At 40.9% G+C, this 16,911-nt stretch overlaps 1 protein-coding gene across 2 annotated transcripts in view; it reads right to left on the reverse strand.

The window, feature by feature from the left end:
- The window catches only part of EDA (ectodysplasin A), a 325,997-nt gene that overhangs the window by 8,688 nt on the left and 300,398 nt on the right, over nt 1-16,911 (reverse strand). For both annotated transcript variants that reach the window (XM_031446448.2, XM_031446447.2), the window contains exons 3-5: nt 8,669-8,692; nt 2,315-2,494; nt 809-843 (exon numbers count right to left, since the gene is read on the reverse strand). In XM_031446448.2, the coding sequence (XP_031302308.1) occupies nt 809-843; nt 2,315-2,494; nt 8,669-8,692 (239 nt within the window). The remainder of the gene's footprint in view (nt 1-808; nt 844-2,314; nt 2,495-8,668; nt 8,693-16,911) is intronic.

Below are 16,911 nucleotides of genomic sequence, written 5' to 3' on the forward strand. Positions count from 1 at the left end.
AGTTCGGCTCCCTCTCCCCTGCCTTGGGATGCGAGTGGCCACATTTCTACTGGAGAGTAATGTGATTTTGTAGCTCTGCCACTTTCAGGCTCTGTTACTTCAGCCAAATGCACTGCCTCTGCGCCTCATTTCCCCAACTGGGAAATGCGGATTATAAGAATATCTGTCTGGCCTCTCTCACAGGGATGTCTGAAGATCAACTGAGGTGATGGATATAAAACATCCTGCCAGCCATCCAGCGCTGTGCAGCTGTGGAGATTTATCACTGTGGCCAAACAGCTGTAGTGAGGGAGGCTGAGATGAGACGAGGCGAGACGGATTAGGAAGCTCAAAGGCTAGGGAGGAGCCCTTCAGGCCATTAAGGCAGACGTCCAGGCTGGGCTTGACCTGGAACTGGTTGGCTGATTTTCAAGGATAGACTCTTTTACTTCTAAGCTCCTGATCCCAGGTGGTCTCAGTGCCGACCAGATTGTCTGGGGGTGGCTGGGGAGTCGGAGGCCCTGGTGAATCGGCCTGACTGGCAGCTCTTGACGGCTGCCTATTGAGCTTGGCTATGGTGATCCTCTGTTTCCTGGGAATGGGGAAAAAGTGGCCACAGCAAGACTCAGTTCCCTTCGCTAAAGGCAGGCCCTGGGGCAAAGCTTTTCAATGCATAGTGCTGGGAGGGGGCTGGGAGTGAAAAATCTCAGAACCTCTAGGGTATCCTCATGAAATCAAGCCTCGGCAGATTTAATAGGGACCTAACTCAAAAGTGGCCCTAGCCTGTGGCCTTCCCTCCTCCCCTGGAAGAGAGCAATTCCCAGCCAACCTGGTTTTCTCGACTTCCGGCTTTATCAGCAGCACCTGCAAAATAGGACAGGACAATCAGAGAGCAGACTTTTTCTCCTTCCTTTTCTCCTCCCCTAGGCAGCCAGTAACACTGAGCTTTGCTCCCTGAAGCCAAGGCCTGTCTGAGCATGATTCTCCAAGGCTCAGAGCTGGAGGGAGAGTCAGGGGGGCAATGCGGAGCCCTGGGGTGGGAGAGGATGCCCCTTACTTCTCTTACTTGTCCCTGACCTGCATCTCCAGTGGGCCCAGCACCCAGCGGGGAAACTGGCCTTTTGCCAACATGGGCTCAAGGCAAGTGCCACCGTGCATCCATGGAGACAGATGAGAGCACAGTCTGGCCATCATGTGACCCTGAGACAATGGTGTTTGCTTCTTTAGCCTTTTGCTCCCTTTCTATTAATTTTCTTCGAAGAGTGCATTGGCATTTGTAAATATCTCGCTTCTTTCATTGTCTCTCTCCTCCTCTAGGACATAAATGCCTTGAGAACAGGGACCACTTATCAATATATTTCTTGCACATAGAAAGTGCTCAAGTAATATTTGTGGAAAGATTGGATGACAGAAATCTCAAACTCCATCCCTCGAGGGCCACAGTGACACTGATTAGCCCTATTTGAACTATGAGTCAAAGATCCTGAGTCTGGCTACAGTATTCTCGGACCTAGAGAAATCAGCTGTAAAGAGTCCATTTCTTTAAAGCCCCAAGATACAAGAGGGGAGCAGGAGAAGGAAATAACAACTGACCCAAACCCAGGCAGTCTGACTCTTGTCAGCTCTGATTAGGCAGGTTTGGATCTGCATCTATTCCTTTTGGATGCCCTTCAGGGCCTGAGGGGAAAGACGCAAAGAGATGAAATGCTATTTGAATGGACAACGTGGTGGGGGAAGGATGTAGTGCTAGAATCACTTAGTTCCTCGACGGGATTGTCTTGGTGCCTGTGTTTGCTTCTTTCACAGCCTGAGTGACTCATAGGTTTCCAACTTCTTGACCATCAGTGCCTACTTGTCTATCTCTACAGGAAAGACAATTCAGAGTTCATGGGATGGGACTGTTCTAGGGCTTGTCATTCTGTCCAGTCCCCAACATTCCTTCCCATAGCCTATTTCCAGTCAAGCACCACTAGGTGAAGCTGGATGCTGGGAATCAGAGCAGACTAAATCCATGCCCAGAGGGGACTCCAGTGAACACTTAGGACCTCTGTCTCTGGCTCATATGAGTTCACCGGTGGCCTAGAGTCAGGGAGGGCTTGTGATGGGAGGGTTGAGGCAGGTCAAAGACAGGTGGCCCATCCTTGACAGATTGGAATAAATGGGAAGTTAGAGCAGGTCAGGCTTGTTCAATTGCAAGCTCTTCACTGAGCTAGGAGACCTGAATTTCTTACCACACACCACCATTTGAAAGTGCTTTAGGGATCACCCACTCTTGCTCTGTTACAGAACTTGTAAGGAGCCTAGGGGTGGGAGGTGGAGAAATGGAGGAACTCACCAGAAGGTCCCTGGAGACCAGGGGGTCCTTGAGGACCAGGAGGACCTGGAGGGCCAGGTGGTCCCATAACAGTTGTTCCTGGGATTCCAGGAATCCCTGGAATCCCCGGGGGTCCTTGGGGTCCTGGAGGTCCTGGAGGTCCTGGGGGGCCATTGGGCCCAGGTGGTCCTGCCTTTTTTCCTGAAAGACAAGATTCGGTATCACATTGGTAGTTATTGACTGAGAATGTGCTGTCAGGAGTTCTACTACTTCTAATGATACAGAGTTGGCCCCCTGGGGGTTCTTGCCCTTAAAGACTTTTATCACACATGATACACAAACACACACACACACACACACACACACACACACACTCTCTCTCTCCCTACTCCCTTTCATGAACAATCATTTACAGTCTGGGTTTGAAGATATAATGATCCTCAAGGAACTCAAACTATGGGGAAATAGACACAGTCAGAGGGTAGCAAAAGTGATGCATTAGTGGTAGGGACAAAATGCTGAAGTGGTCAGGGAAGGTTTCAAAAAGGAGGTTACAGTTCGGCTGAATCCAAAGGATCAGAATTACCAAGGGGCTAGACTGATGGGTCACTTTTTAGAACTGAGAACTGGGCTACTGTTGAAGAGCGTGGCTTTCATGTTCACTGCCCAGGCTGGCGGACTTGATGTAGATAAGAAGAGAATGCTAAGGCCTGACCTTAAGAAGATCATCGACTCCAGGAAGGTTTCCGATAGGAGTCAGGATGTACAGGATGTACAACCTGGGCTTGGGATGAAGGTGGTGCTAGCTGGGAATCTGGAATCGGAGAGAATTTGGGAGATGAGAGGTAGGGGAGCGAAGTGGGATGAAAAAGAGAGAGCAACATAAGGAAAGAAGAGGAGGTGGAGAGCAGAGAGCTGGGCTGAGGAGGAAGCAGCAGGCAGGCTTTCTCAGCTGACCTCTCTAAACCCTATTTTTAAAGATCCCCGGGAAAGGAAATTCTGCAAACTTCCTTTGTAGCATGTTCCAATGTTTATCACTCCTCCCTGTTAGGAAGTTCTTCCATATATTTAACTGAAATCCCTCCTGTGGCAGTTTAAGCTCTTACTTCATTGTTCTCATAGATAGAGAAGAATAGTTACCATCACACACACAATAACCCTCCTGTGTTCAAAGACATTGTCACCTATCAACCTCGATTTTTATAGGTGAAATAATTTGGCTTCCCAGAGTCTTTCCTCAGAGGCCCTATTCTTGAATGCACTATTAATTAGCCACCAAATCCTCCCAGTTTCCTCCTGGCCATACTCTCAGAATAGTCTCCACCTTCCTATTCCATATTCCAGTCCTTCCGACATTCCCACTAGAATGTAGCTCCTGGGGTGGGGGGAGGGCATAGCTCAGTGGTAGATCATGTGCTTAGCATGTATGAGGTCATGGGTTCAATCCCCAGCACCTCCCTCACAAATAAATAGATACCTAATTACCTAGTCCTGCCCCTCCCCCCCAAAAAAAGGAAAAGAAAAGAAAGAATGTAGTTCCATTAACTGAGTCATAACTGTGGCCTTGAACCCAAACCTCCAGTTCCTCCTGTTTACTTCCTCTGCTCTGTGCAGTGCAGTTCAAGCACCACAGGTGGTCAGTCACAGGCTGCTTCCTCCCTACGCTGCTTTTTCACCATTTGGTGGAAGTCTCAGGCATGGAAGCCTTTCACCAGACTCCATCACAGTGTCTTCACCTGGGCTACTTCCTTAGTTTTAAATATAACCCTCAAGTCACACCTTAAATCCCTCCTTCCTGACTCTGCTGCCGTGCTTCCGGGACTCTCAGGCAGGAGAATCCTGCCCTGATTTTTCAGGTCCTTCTTTAAGAATAATGCCGTGTGCTCAAGAAACCCAATCCCCATGGCAACGCCACTCTAGAAGCCAGTTGTCCATGTCTAACCACATCTACATTTACAATGAAACAACGGGCTCACTGTGGGGCCCTTTCCCCAGGGAGGAGAGGAAGGCAGGTCTCGATAGCCTCTCTCCCAGCGAGAGTCTCTGTAGCCTGAAAGACCCTGAGGCAGGAGCTTTAGTGTTTTCCCTGCACTTAGCAGCAAAAGATTGAATCTACCCAGTTGCGAGATCTAGTCAATTTTAAGATGCCAAATAGGAAAGCCATCTCCCTTCAGATTTGGGCAGCTTCCAAGACAGGCTTATTCAGCACCCAAGTTTCAATTCCAGCTAGTGTAGTGGAAAGAACACGGAATCTGTAGTCGGGAGATAAAGCTGTAAGCCCCAGCTTGGACACAGACATACTTTGGGAAAAATCCCTTCCTCTCCCTGAGCCTTAGTTTCTCCATCGGTGAAACGAGGACCTTGGCCTCGATGATTTCTCTGTTTCTTCCCAAGACTGAAGTTCCACCATAACTGACTTACCCCTGGCAGTCAGTAAACTTCCCTAGCCTGAGTGTAAAGTTCGCTTCTCTGTCAGTGTTCTCTGGATGACCTGGACACAGAGGACGGTGCATATTAGACTGTCTTATGTCCCAGGATTTCCAGGCCTAGCAATGATTTTTGAGCTAGAGAGGGTTCTCTGGGTAGAACCAACTTCATCGTCAACACTATGAGTCTCCTGTGATTATCAATGTAATTTAGGAATAATTACTGCCAGCAACTCCTCCGGTCAAAGAGAATAATGGTTGCAGTGTCGACAGAGAAGGTTCACTCATGAAAACGTTAGAAGGCATCTGGAAAAAAGCGCCTGCTGGGATCTACTCCTGCAGCTGGTCCTCTTTGCTCCTCTGCAACTAGGTTGAGGCAAGTGTGCTTTGCACACTTGTAGCCTTACAGAAAGTTGGCCCAGAGGGAAGCACGTACAAAATGACCCCTGGACGCAGAGGATGACTTTAGAAGATTGAATTCCTTCTCTGGATTATCTTACTTTAACAGAGCACCTCATGAGACATAAAGCCCAGAGACTTTTGTGCTTACCAAATTATCCGGTGTTGTCTTAGATGAAAGAATATACACATTCTTTTAGTGAAGCCCAAATTGTGCAAAGAACAACTAAAAGTGTGCATGTGCGCGAGAGAAAGGGAGTCAGAGAAGTAGTTATGGGAGGTGGGAGGAAATTCCATTACAGGATGGAAATTAAATGAACAACTCAATTGACCTCTTCAGGCATGTGCCCATTCACTGTGTCCAAAGAAATCAGTATTCAATGGCTTCTAAATCACTTTCAGCCAAGGTCAATGTTTAAGGCCCATGTGCATTCTCCTCCCAATAATGGCCCACATGCAATGGAACAGTGCTGGCCAGCCATCTGAGTCGCTGCCAGAGGCATTGGAATCTCTCAGTTGTAATTCCAGAGCTTCTAGCCTAGACAATTGACTTCTATTGTAATTCAGCAGGACCCTGTGGAGCCTCCCAGGGTCAGACCCCTCCCCCATATCCTCTGCTGCAGCTCATCTCAGAAGTACCCAGATGATAGTATCTCATGTATATTTCCTGAGTTTTTCAGATGCTAAAAACCACCACCAAAGGGAAAAATTAAATACTTGATGATCGAGGGTATGTAGCCCCCTAGACCTTCTGGCACCCAGGGGTTGACAGTGTTGACCGCCCTGTTACCTCAACATCAACCGGTCAGAGGATTGTGCAAGAGCTGATCACACACCCTGCAACCCCCTCCTTCACCTGGCCTTTAGGTATACTTTGCTGAAACCCTTAGAGGAGTTCGGGGTTTCCTTGGGCATGAGCCAGCTCATTGTCCTTGCTCAGTCCTGTAATAAACCTTTCTCTGCTCCAAACTCTGATGCTTCAGTTTGTTTGGCCTCATGGTGCGCTGGGCACACATTACTTCGGTAACACTATCACCACTAGCAAGTGTCTTCTCTCAGTGCTCATCCCTTGGATAATACTGCAACTGGGTGCTGTTCCCCATCACACATATGCCCTGTGTTTTGGTAAATTACTAGACTATTTGCTGTTTCCCCAAATATGCCATGTTCTCTCATGCCTTGGAGAGATTTGAATATGCTGTTCTGTTTGCTGGAATGTTCTTCCCCTTCTTTTGTCCTCATCCTTCAAAGTCCAGGTCAAATAATGTTTTCTCTGAGATGCGGCCCCTCAGTTCACCAGGGAAAACTCCTCGCTCTTTCTCTGTGCTCCTGCAGCACCCTGTTCATGCTTCTATGATAGAATTTTTTAAAAAATTGAAGTATAGTTGATTTACAATGTTGTGTTAGTTTCTAGTGTACACCATAATGATTTAGTTATAGATATATATATTCTTTTCATATTCTTTTTCATTATAGATTATTACAAGTTACTGACTATAGTTTCCTGTGCTATATGGTAGGACCTTGTTGTTTACTATGATAGCATTTTTAAATACTGTATTGCAATTATTTGTGTGTGCTTCCTTGATTCTAAATATACTGGGAGATTTTTGGAAGGCAGGAACCATTTTTCTTCATCTCTGCATCTCTGTTCCTGACAAATAAAAGATGCTCATTCACTGTCAAATGAATGAGCGAGTGGAAAAAAAAAACCAGTAGCTGTAATTAGAAAGTGCTCTCAAGTCTACCTATTCAGAAAGGATTTCATCCCTGGGCTTGTGTTAGGAGAGGGTGTCTGCGTCCAGGCCAGGTGAGCTTTTTAGGTTTGTTAAAATTTCTGTCTTAAAGGGGTGTGAAAGAATGAAAAACTACATGCTTGAAAATCAAATTTACTTTCTTTTTAAAAAAGTTTTTATTTTTTGAAGCATAGTTGATTTACAGTGTTAGTTTCAGGTGTACAGCAAAGTCATTCAGTTATACATAGGCATATATATAATATGTATATATATATATATATATATATAATATATATGTTTTCTTTTCAGATTCTTTTCCATTATATGTTATTACAAGAAATTGAATATAGTTCCCTGTGCTATACAGTAGGTCCCCTTTTCTTAAGAGATAGACAATCTGGGTGAATGCCCAGGCCCCACAGAGAAATGTTTCTTCACTGACTCCTCCAGTTCTCTGGCTGTGTTCCAATTTTGCTCAGCTCAGGCCCTCAGGGGCCAGGCCATTCCTCAACTTCTTCCCAACAGGTACACAAGTTTCCCATGTGGGCCACCAGAGTACCCTAGTGCTCAGAGAAGTGGCAGCGAGCAGCTGAAGCCAGTCTTTTTGACCTAGTCTGGGGTTGATGATAATCTACTCTATAAAGCTCCAGAAATGTTAACAGACAGAATCATTTCACTTACAGTATTTTAATGAAAAATCACTCATTTCACTCTGTTTTCCTCTCAGGTCAACACAAACAAACAGATACTTAAAACTGGTTTCATAGTGGGTTCATTTAGTCCTAAGGAGTGGACTGTGTTGCCTGGTCTTGTCTTATGGAACCTGTTCTGTCTTTGGTTCTCCTTTTAAAGAAAGCAAGCACCCGTACTAGCTCTTGGGCCATTCCTATTACAGGTACACTGGAGGCTTACAGACCCAACAATGGTACGATGGAGCTAGTCAACTGGAAGCTTCTTTGACTAGTTTTTCCATCACAGAGAAAATGATATTGAAACAAAGCAAGAAATACTTTCCCTGACCATTTGAAAAATAGGATAGGAATAGCTTTTAGGTCAAGAAATAGGGTACTGACATCTCTCAGGAGGTAGTATACCTAGTCCCCATAAGCTGCCTCAGGACTTCATTCATACTTGGTCACTGATTTGACAAAGGAGAGGAAAAAAAAGAGAAAGGAGAAGGGCAGGGGAAAGAGTAAGAAGAATGAAGGAAAGAGATATAAAATGAATTGTATGAAACAGAAACAGACTCACAGACATAGAAAACAAACTTACGGTTATCAGGGGGTTAAGAGGGTGGGAAGGGATAAACTGGGAGTTCGAGATTTGCAGATACTAACTACTATATGTAAAACAGATAAACAACAAGGACTTACTCTATAGCACAGGGAATTATATTCAATACCTTACAGTATCTATAATGAAGAAGAATACGAAAAGGAATATATGTATGTCGATGTGACTGACACATTATGCCGTACACCAGAAACTGACACAACATTGTAAACTGACTTTAATGAAAAATTAAATTAAATGAATTGTATGGAAGAGGGAGCAAGAAAGAAAAACAAAAACAACTTTCCTATGTTGCTCAGAAGCAATTCTATCTTTCATGGATCATCATTGGAAAACAATTTATATTTCTTATTCCTCAGAAGCTACAATACTCAAGAAGATCGCATGCGATTGAATAAAATAATGGACAATGAGCGCTGAAAGAATATAATATAAAAATACAACTCCTTTGATTTTTTTCCTCTAGCTTTTGAAAAAACCTGACATGAAAGCAATTTTATAAAATCAGGAGCTTCACTTACCCTTTTTCTTGTTTTTAACTGGACCTGTTAAAAAGAGAAAATGGAAAATTAAATCACTGGAAATTAACAGAAAGTGTTTATTCTCCAAGACAGTCACAGGAGGACCCTCAAAGACACTGCAAATGTCGGGGAGTCCTGTGCCAAAGGTCAGGTTATTGGCAAGGTATCTCCCAGCTGTCAAACTGCCCCGATCTGTTTCTGGTTGTTGTAACAATCAAGTTATGAGGAAGATTCTTCCCTAGGGAGAAAAATCTTTCAGGCTCTTTTGGAGTGAGGGAATGGGTACTTCTCCATAAAGATGAAATGCCCAGAAACGCAGAACTCAACAACCTTAGGATGGCATTCCATTAATGATGTGAGTCCTGAGATTGAAGAGTCACGCATTCAGGTGAGGAACTGAAATAACATCTCCTGCGCTGAAGCTGGAAGGAAAAAAGGATCATTGGTCTGGAAGGAGCAGGGCAGTGGCAGTTTACTTTGTAGTCACTTCCTTATTGTTATTTACATTGTTAGTTATTAAAACAGTGCAACCATAAGACTCTCATGGCAGGGGATGGGTGGGTGCCACATGCATGCCCGGTATAATTTACCTTAAGTTAACAGACACTTTAAAAGAAGTGTCAACCGTTTCACTGACAATGCAATCATAAGCATTTTCTGGGGAATTACCTCGAAAGAAAACAATTCTAATCAATTGAAGGCACTCAGAAAATCCAAGGCTTTTCTCATATAGTTAGGTAACAACCACTCCTCAGACGTACACAGTTTAAGGTGTCTCCCAAACATGCAGGCATGTTTTTCCCTACTGGGGACTCAGTTCACTTCATTCCATAGGTGGATTTGATTTTCTTTAGATACAAGTATTTAAAATCTGTTCCCAACTCCTATGAAAACCCTATTGGACAACATTAAACCACTGTCAGTACTCTCAAGAGCTCACACACACGCAAAAAAACCCACCAAGCATTTGCGTATTTTATAGATTTTAAAACCTATTTCCATCTATCATCTCATTTTACTCCTTAAAGGTGGAAGACTTGTTGCAGATGAACTCAAAACTTGGTGGGGTTATAATTGGAGATAATTTAGGTTGAAATAAGTCTACAAAAGTCCCTGCTGCAGATAAAGTTGGAGGGAATGAAGTTGCCCAGGATATAAGTAGGGCTCTTGTAGGTGAATTTTGGCCTCTGTAACCACCAATTTCCACTGCCAGGAGGAAGGATTGCTGACCATCCATCCCTTCACACTGTGTGGGCATCTCATTTTATTCTTGCAACAAGCCCGGAATGACCTTTACCTATAAGAGCAGGCTCTATCAAAGATTCTATCTGAGCAGGCTCGATCAGAAGTCAGTAAAGTCTCTAAGCTGGAGGGCTGCCAGTGTGGCCATCGGAGCTTGCACAGGTCCCTTGAAAAGCAATGTCTGTGTAGACTTCCCTGGCAAAGTAATTTCACATGCAACAGTAGGTATTATTATATGCTCAGGATGTTTTAGGTTGGATTTAGCAACATGCTACACTTAAGGCCATGAAACTCCATTCTTTTATAGTTGTTTTTTAACTTCTTTTCTCTCCTCCCATTTCTTTTCTTCCTTTACTGCCTATCCTTTATGTTTTTAACAGCATGGAGCATTCTTGAGAATGTACCTGGTGGTTCTGGCAACGAAGCACAGATACTACCAAGAGGCAGCAACTCAACCTGAGAAGGGCCACTTCCTTGAACAAGAAGGCTATTTGCGGAAGGATTTACATAGAATGGCCTAGTCTCATCAACCAGCTGCCAGCCAGCTGGTCAGCCATCTCAGCCTGGGAGAGCAGTGAGGTGACAACCATTGCAGCCACACTGTCCTCACAGACAAGTTGTGTTAGCCCTGGCCAAGTTTCAGACCATTTCATCTGGTTAAAGGGTTAGCACTGTTACATCAGACTTCAAAGCAGACTTTGAGGAAATCAGACCATCACCATGTGACCAGTCCTTACTGAGCATGCCTGTGGAAGGTAGAACAGTAAATAATGAAACACTACTCTATCCTCAGAGATCTGACAGTTGAATAGGAAAGTACTAAAGAGGGGAGGACTAGGGGAAGGTATAGCTCAGTGGTTGAGTGCTTGCTTAGCATGCATGAGATCCTGGGTTCAATCCCCAGTACCTCCATTAATAAATAATAAAATAGCCTAATTACCTTCTCTCAAATAATAAATAAATAAGAAATAAAGAGTAGAAACAAGAAAAAAACAAACAAAAAACCTTAAAAATGAGTAAAAAGTAAAAAAAATCTTTAAATGTTTAAAAAAAAAAAGAGGGGAAGACTTAAGGAATTATACTGGCTAGTTGAGGAAAAAACTTCCTGGGGAAGTTTGACCTAAATCCACAAGGGCAAAGAGGGAAAGGGAAGTTAAAAATTTTTTAACTTCTATTATTTTTATACCAGAAATACCAACTCATTATACATACATAAATACATGCATACATACATACATAAAAAAGGGGAGCAAAAAGAAAAAAACAGCTTTTTAACCTACCCACAAATAACCACTATTAACATTTTAATGCAGATCTAGAAATTTTCTATGCATATAAATATGTATTTTTACAAAATGGGATCAAAGAAAAATGTCATTTGTTAACTTTTCTCTATGTCAATAACTGTATTTCTACATTATCATATTAAATGTGTATACACCAGCATTATATAGGTAACTCTTTATATTTTTTCTAGTTCTTTCCTGATATCATTTTTTACATTTAAATCTTTAATTACTCTGGCATACATTTTGGTATACAGTGCAAGGTAAGGAGCTAAAATTTTAATTTTAATTTTCCAAAATGACCATGGCATGAAGAGAGGTGAGAGCAACAGGGGCTCAAAGCCTTTTCTTCCACTTCATTGGCTGTCACAGAAGGGCTCCCAGAGAGCTTCTATCTACTCAGCAGACATTTGGCATACCCCTTGGGAAAAAATGAGGATGAAAAAGTATAGACAAGATTATCATTAGATTGCATTACATTTCCCACAAATGCTAGTGAGTACATCACCTCAGCAGTAAAGGAGTTCCTTCTTGTTCTAATCTAGCTCACCATGGTCAGTAAATAATTCTTATGAATTTCAACATGGACCTCTAAGTCCTAGCTCTGTATCTACCATATTCATTTTTTTTGCTTGAAGCCATTGTGGTTTCCCATCTTCTAGAGAGAAAATACCAGGGAGCTAGAACTATCCCATATTAGATATGAGCATCTTGACCTAGAGCAAAGGCAGTAACCTCTGATTGGTTCTAAAACTTTTTAGATTTATTGACTTATTTTCTCTATATGCTTCAGAACCTTTTTCATAACAACTCAGAGTACTACCACTGTCACATGTCTGGTTCTATGGTAACAGGTTACATTTCTGTATCATTCAAGTACCCTCTATTTATAACCATCATGCTTTCTGCAGGCAAACTACACAGATACATCAGAGCGGGACTCTGTGATAAGAGTAAATTGGAGATATGACAGATTTTGATCAATGTGGGCAGGGTATCTGCTATTGGATATTAAGAAAAGGGGGTCTTGTAACAGCATTGGGCCTATGGAGGCCAGCATTCTGGTCCTAGCCAGATTCCGGTCCTGACTCAACCATAAACTGACTATAGGGCAAGTAGACCATTTTTTTTCTGATTCTTCATCTTCTAAATAAGGGAATACTTTGCATACTTTGTCTCTATTCAAGGCCTAGGGTTCTGATAAAGATAAATGACATCATAACTAAAGCTAACATTTATTGAGTATATGAGCTATGCACTGTGCTAGATGCTTTACATATCTCATTTGGTTCTTATGACAATCTACCAAAGTATATATTATTATGCTTATTTTATTTTATTTATTTTTTATTATGCTTATTTTATAGATGAAGAGATGTACTAAATTAATTGTACAAGGTCACACAGCCTGTAGGTATTTTAAGGTAAGCTGAAACTTCAGAAAGATCCATGTTGTTCTAGGTATGTTTTGAAAATTAACAAATAAATGTAGATACTTCCAATTTCTGGTTTTACACATCAAGAGCTTGGAAGCCGTCACTCTCATACTCAGAATAAGAAAAAGTCTGGACAAACTTAAAATCAACTCTTCTTAGATCCATCAGAGAATTGAGATCACAAGGCAAACTGCTGTTCTGAAAGATGCAGAGACAGACAGGTGGATATGGAGTATCATAGTTTACTAGGAGTAGAAGCTCACACTAAAGCATGAAGAGACTAAAAACTGATACTGAAGCCAGTATCAGTAAGAACACTTTAAAACTGGAAACAGCAGAGGGGAGGGTATAGCTCAGTGGTAAAGTACATGCCTAGCATGCATGAGGTCCTGAGTTCAATCCCCAGCACTAGCATTAAAAATAAATATATAAACTTAATTACATCCCCCCAAAAACAAACAAGCAGAAAAAAAAACCCCTAGAAACAACAGATTGCTAGATGTTCAAAGTGGACTAACTCAAGGGTTAAAAATCTCAAGTGGGCCCAGTCTTAGGGGGTTCCATATACTTTTATTTATTAGTTTTACTTTCAAGAGCACCAAGTTCTCACTGGGAGGACTGGAGAAAAATTCTCTTGTCCTTCTACCAAGAGAAGAGGGAAAGTAGCCATCCTGAAATATATCCAGTCCTCTCGATTCTCCTTAACAAGACCTGCCCTTAAGGAAAACTTTTATCAGAGCCTAACTGACCTAGGGGATAGGAAATATCCATCTCAGGCACACTAAAAGATTGAGACCTAATCATAGGACTACAGAATGCTTCCATTCTACTCACACTTTATCACCACATTAACAGGACTCCTGTATAATAATGGGGGATTACAGCTTAAAAAATTGCAAGTCTCAGACCCTATTAAGGAGTTTCAAGGGACACCCAAAGGCATCATGAAGAGAATAAAACAAGAATAATAGAGAAAATTTTAGCCCCTGACCCCACAACTACAGCAAACAGTAAACAGATCCTGACTCCTAGTCAGATAAACATAAAACCTTACAATACTGGCCTACCTACCTCAGTTACTTTTACCCAGCACCTCATATCTGGCTTTCAGCCAAAAATTGCAAAGCATATTAAAAAGTTAAAAATACAGTCTGAAGAGATAAACCAAGCATCAGAACCAGACTTAGATACAGCAGAGATTTTGGAATGATCAGATCTGGAATTTAAAATAGCTATGATTAATATGCTAAGTGTCCTAATGGAAAAACTGGACAATATGTAAGAACAGATATGTAATATAAGTAGAGAGATGAAAACTCCAAGAAAGAATCAAAAGGAAACGCTAACTCACATTTGTATAGTCAGTTGATCTTTGACGAGGAGCAAAGACAATACAATGGGACAAAGATAGTTTTTTTCAGCAAATGGTGGTGGAACAACTGAACATCCACATGCAAAACAATGAATCTAGACACAAACCTAACATCATTTGAAAAAATTAGCACATAGTGGATCACAGACCCAAACGTAAAATGCAAAACTATAAAACTCCTAGAAGACTACATAAGAGAAAACCTAGATAACCTTGGGTATGATAACTTTTTAGATACAACACCAAAGGCATGATCCATTTAAGAAAGAACCGATAAGCTGGACTTCATTGAAATTAAAAACTTTTGCTCTGTGAAAGATAGTGTCAAGAGAGTGAGAAGACAAGCCATAGACTGGGAAAAAAATATTTGTAGGAGATACATCTTATGAAGGACTGTTATCCAAAATATACAAAGAACTCTTAAAACTCAACAAGAAAACAAAAAATGTGATTAAAAAATGGGCCAAAGACCATAATAGATACCTCATCAAACAAGATATACAGATGGCAAACAACCATAAGAAAAGATGCTCCACATTATAGGTCATAGGAAATAAAACTTAAAATAGCAGTGAGATAACACTACACACTTATGTCCTAAATCTTGGACATTCATGACTCAAGACCAAATGCTGTTGAGGATGTGGGGCAACAGGAACTCTCATTGCTGGTGGGAATGCAAAATGGTACAACCACTTTGGAAGACAGTTTGGTGATTTCTTACAAAACTAAACATACTCTTACTATACAATCCAGCAGTCATATGTCTTGGTATTTACCCATAGGAGTTGAAACTTATGTTCACACAAAAACTGGCACATGGATATTAATAGCAGCTTTATTCATGGTTGCCAAGACTTGGAAGCAACCAAGATGCCCTTCAGTAGGTGAATGGATAAATAAACTGTGGTGCATTCAGAAAATGGAATACTATTCAGCACTAAAAAGAAATGAGCTATCAAGCCATGAAAAGACATGGAAAAACCTTAAATGCATATTACTAAGTGAAAGAGGTCAATCTGAAAAGGCTATGTACTGTATGGTTCCAACTATATGACATTCTGGAAAAGGCAAAACTATGAAGACAGTAAAAAGATTAGTAGTTGGTAGATTTTGGGAGGTGAAGAATGAATAGGTGGAGCAGAGAATTTTTAGGTCAGTATAACTATTCTGTATGATACTATAATAATAGACACATGTTTCCAAACTCATAGAATGTACAACACCAACAGTGGACCATAATGTAAACTATGAACTGAGTGATTATGATGTGGCAATATACATTCATGAGTTGTAACAAATGTACCACTCTGATGGGGAATGTTGATAATAAGGAAAGGTTTTGCACGTGCGAAGGCAGGGTACATATGGGAAATTTATCTTCCGCCTCAATTTTTCTGTGAACATAAAACTGTTCCCAAAAAAGATACAAAAGGAAATGCTAATTAAAAGAAAACAATGACAACCACAAGTCTGTATTCTTGTGGTTGCCAGGGGGGCAGAGGGTGGGAAGGGATAGACTGGGATTTCAAAATTGTAGAATAGATAAACAAGATTATACTGTATAGCACAGGGAAATATACACAAAATGTTATGGTAGCTCACAGAGAAAAAAATGTGACAATGAGTGTGTATATGTCCATGTATGACTGAAAAATTGTGCTGAACACCGGAATTTGACACAACATTGTAAAATGATTATAAATCAATAAAAAATGTTAAAAAAAATAAAAGAAAACAATGAAACTAAAAGTTGGTTCTTTGAAAAGAAACAAAATTGACAAACTTTTAGCTAGAGTCACCAAGAAAAAAAGAGAGAGGACTCAAAATCAGAAATGAAAGAAGAGATATTGCAACTGATACCACAGAAATACAAAGGATCATAAGAGACTACAATTATGTGCCAACAATTTGGACAATCTAAAAGAATTGGATGAATTCCTAGAAACATACAACCTACTAAGACTGAATAAAGATGCAATAGAAAATCTGAACAGATTGATTATTAGTAAGTAGATTAAATCAGTAATCAAAAACCTCCCAACAAACAAAGTCCAGGAACAGAAGACTTCATTGGTGAATTCTACCAAACATTCAAAGAAGAATTAATATCTATTCTTCTTAAATTCTTCTAAAAACTTGAAGAGGAAGAAATTCTTCCAAACTCATTTTGCAAGGCCAACATTACCCTGATACCCAAATCACATGAGGATGCCACGAGAAAATTACAAACCAATATTCCTGGTGAACATAGATGCAAAAATCCTCAATAAAATATTAGCAAACCAAATTTAGCAATCATTAAAAAGATCATATTCATCATGATCCAGTGAGAATTATTCCAGGAATACAAGGATGATTCAACATCTGCAAATCAATCAATGTGATATACCACATTAACAAAATGAAATATAAAAATCTTATGATCATCTCAATAGATGCAGGAAAAGTATTTGACAAAGTTCAACATCCATTTATGGTAAAAACTCTCAACAAAGTATGTATAGAGGTAACTTACCTCAACATAATAAAGGCCACATACGACAAGCTCACAGCTAACTTCATACTTAACTCGTGTTCCTCTAACATCAGGAACCAGGCAAGGATGCTCACTCTTGCTACTTTTATCCAACAAAGTATTGGAAGTCCTAGCCACAGCAATTAGGCAAGAAAAGGAAATAAAAAGGCATTCAATTTGCGAGAGAAGAAACAACGTGTAGATGACATATTACATATAGAAAACCCTAAGGACTCTATGAAAAACTTTTAGAATAATACTAATAAATAAATTCAGTAGAGTTGCAGTATACAAAATCAATATGCAAAAATCTCTTTTGTTTCTATACACTGATAATTAACTACCAGGGAGAGAAATTGAGAAAACAATACCACTTACAAGTGTCTTTT

This window comes from Camelus dromedarius, chromosome X (assembly GCF_036321535.1).
Source record: "Camelus dromedarius isolate mCamDro1 chromosome X, mCamDro1.pat, whole genome shotgun sequence".
Taxonomy (NCBI): Eukaryota; Metazoa; Chordata; class Mammalia; order Artiodactyla; family Camelidae; genus Camelus; species Camelus dromedarius.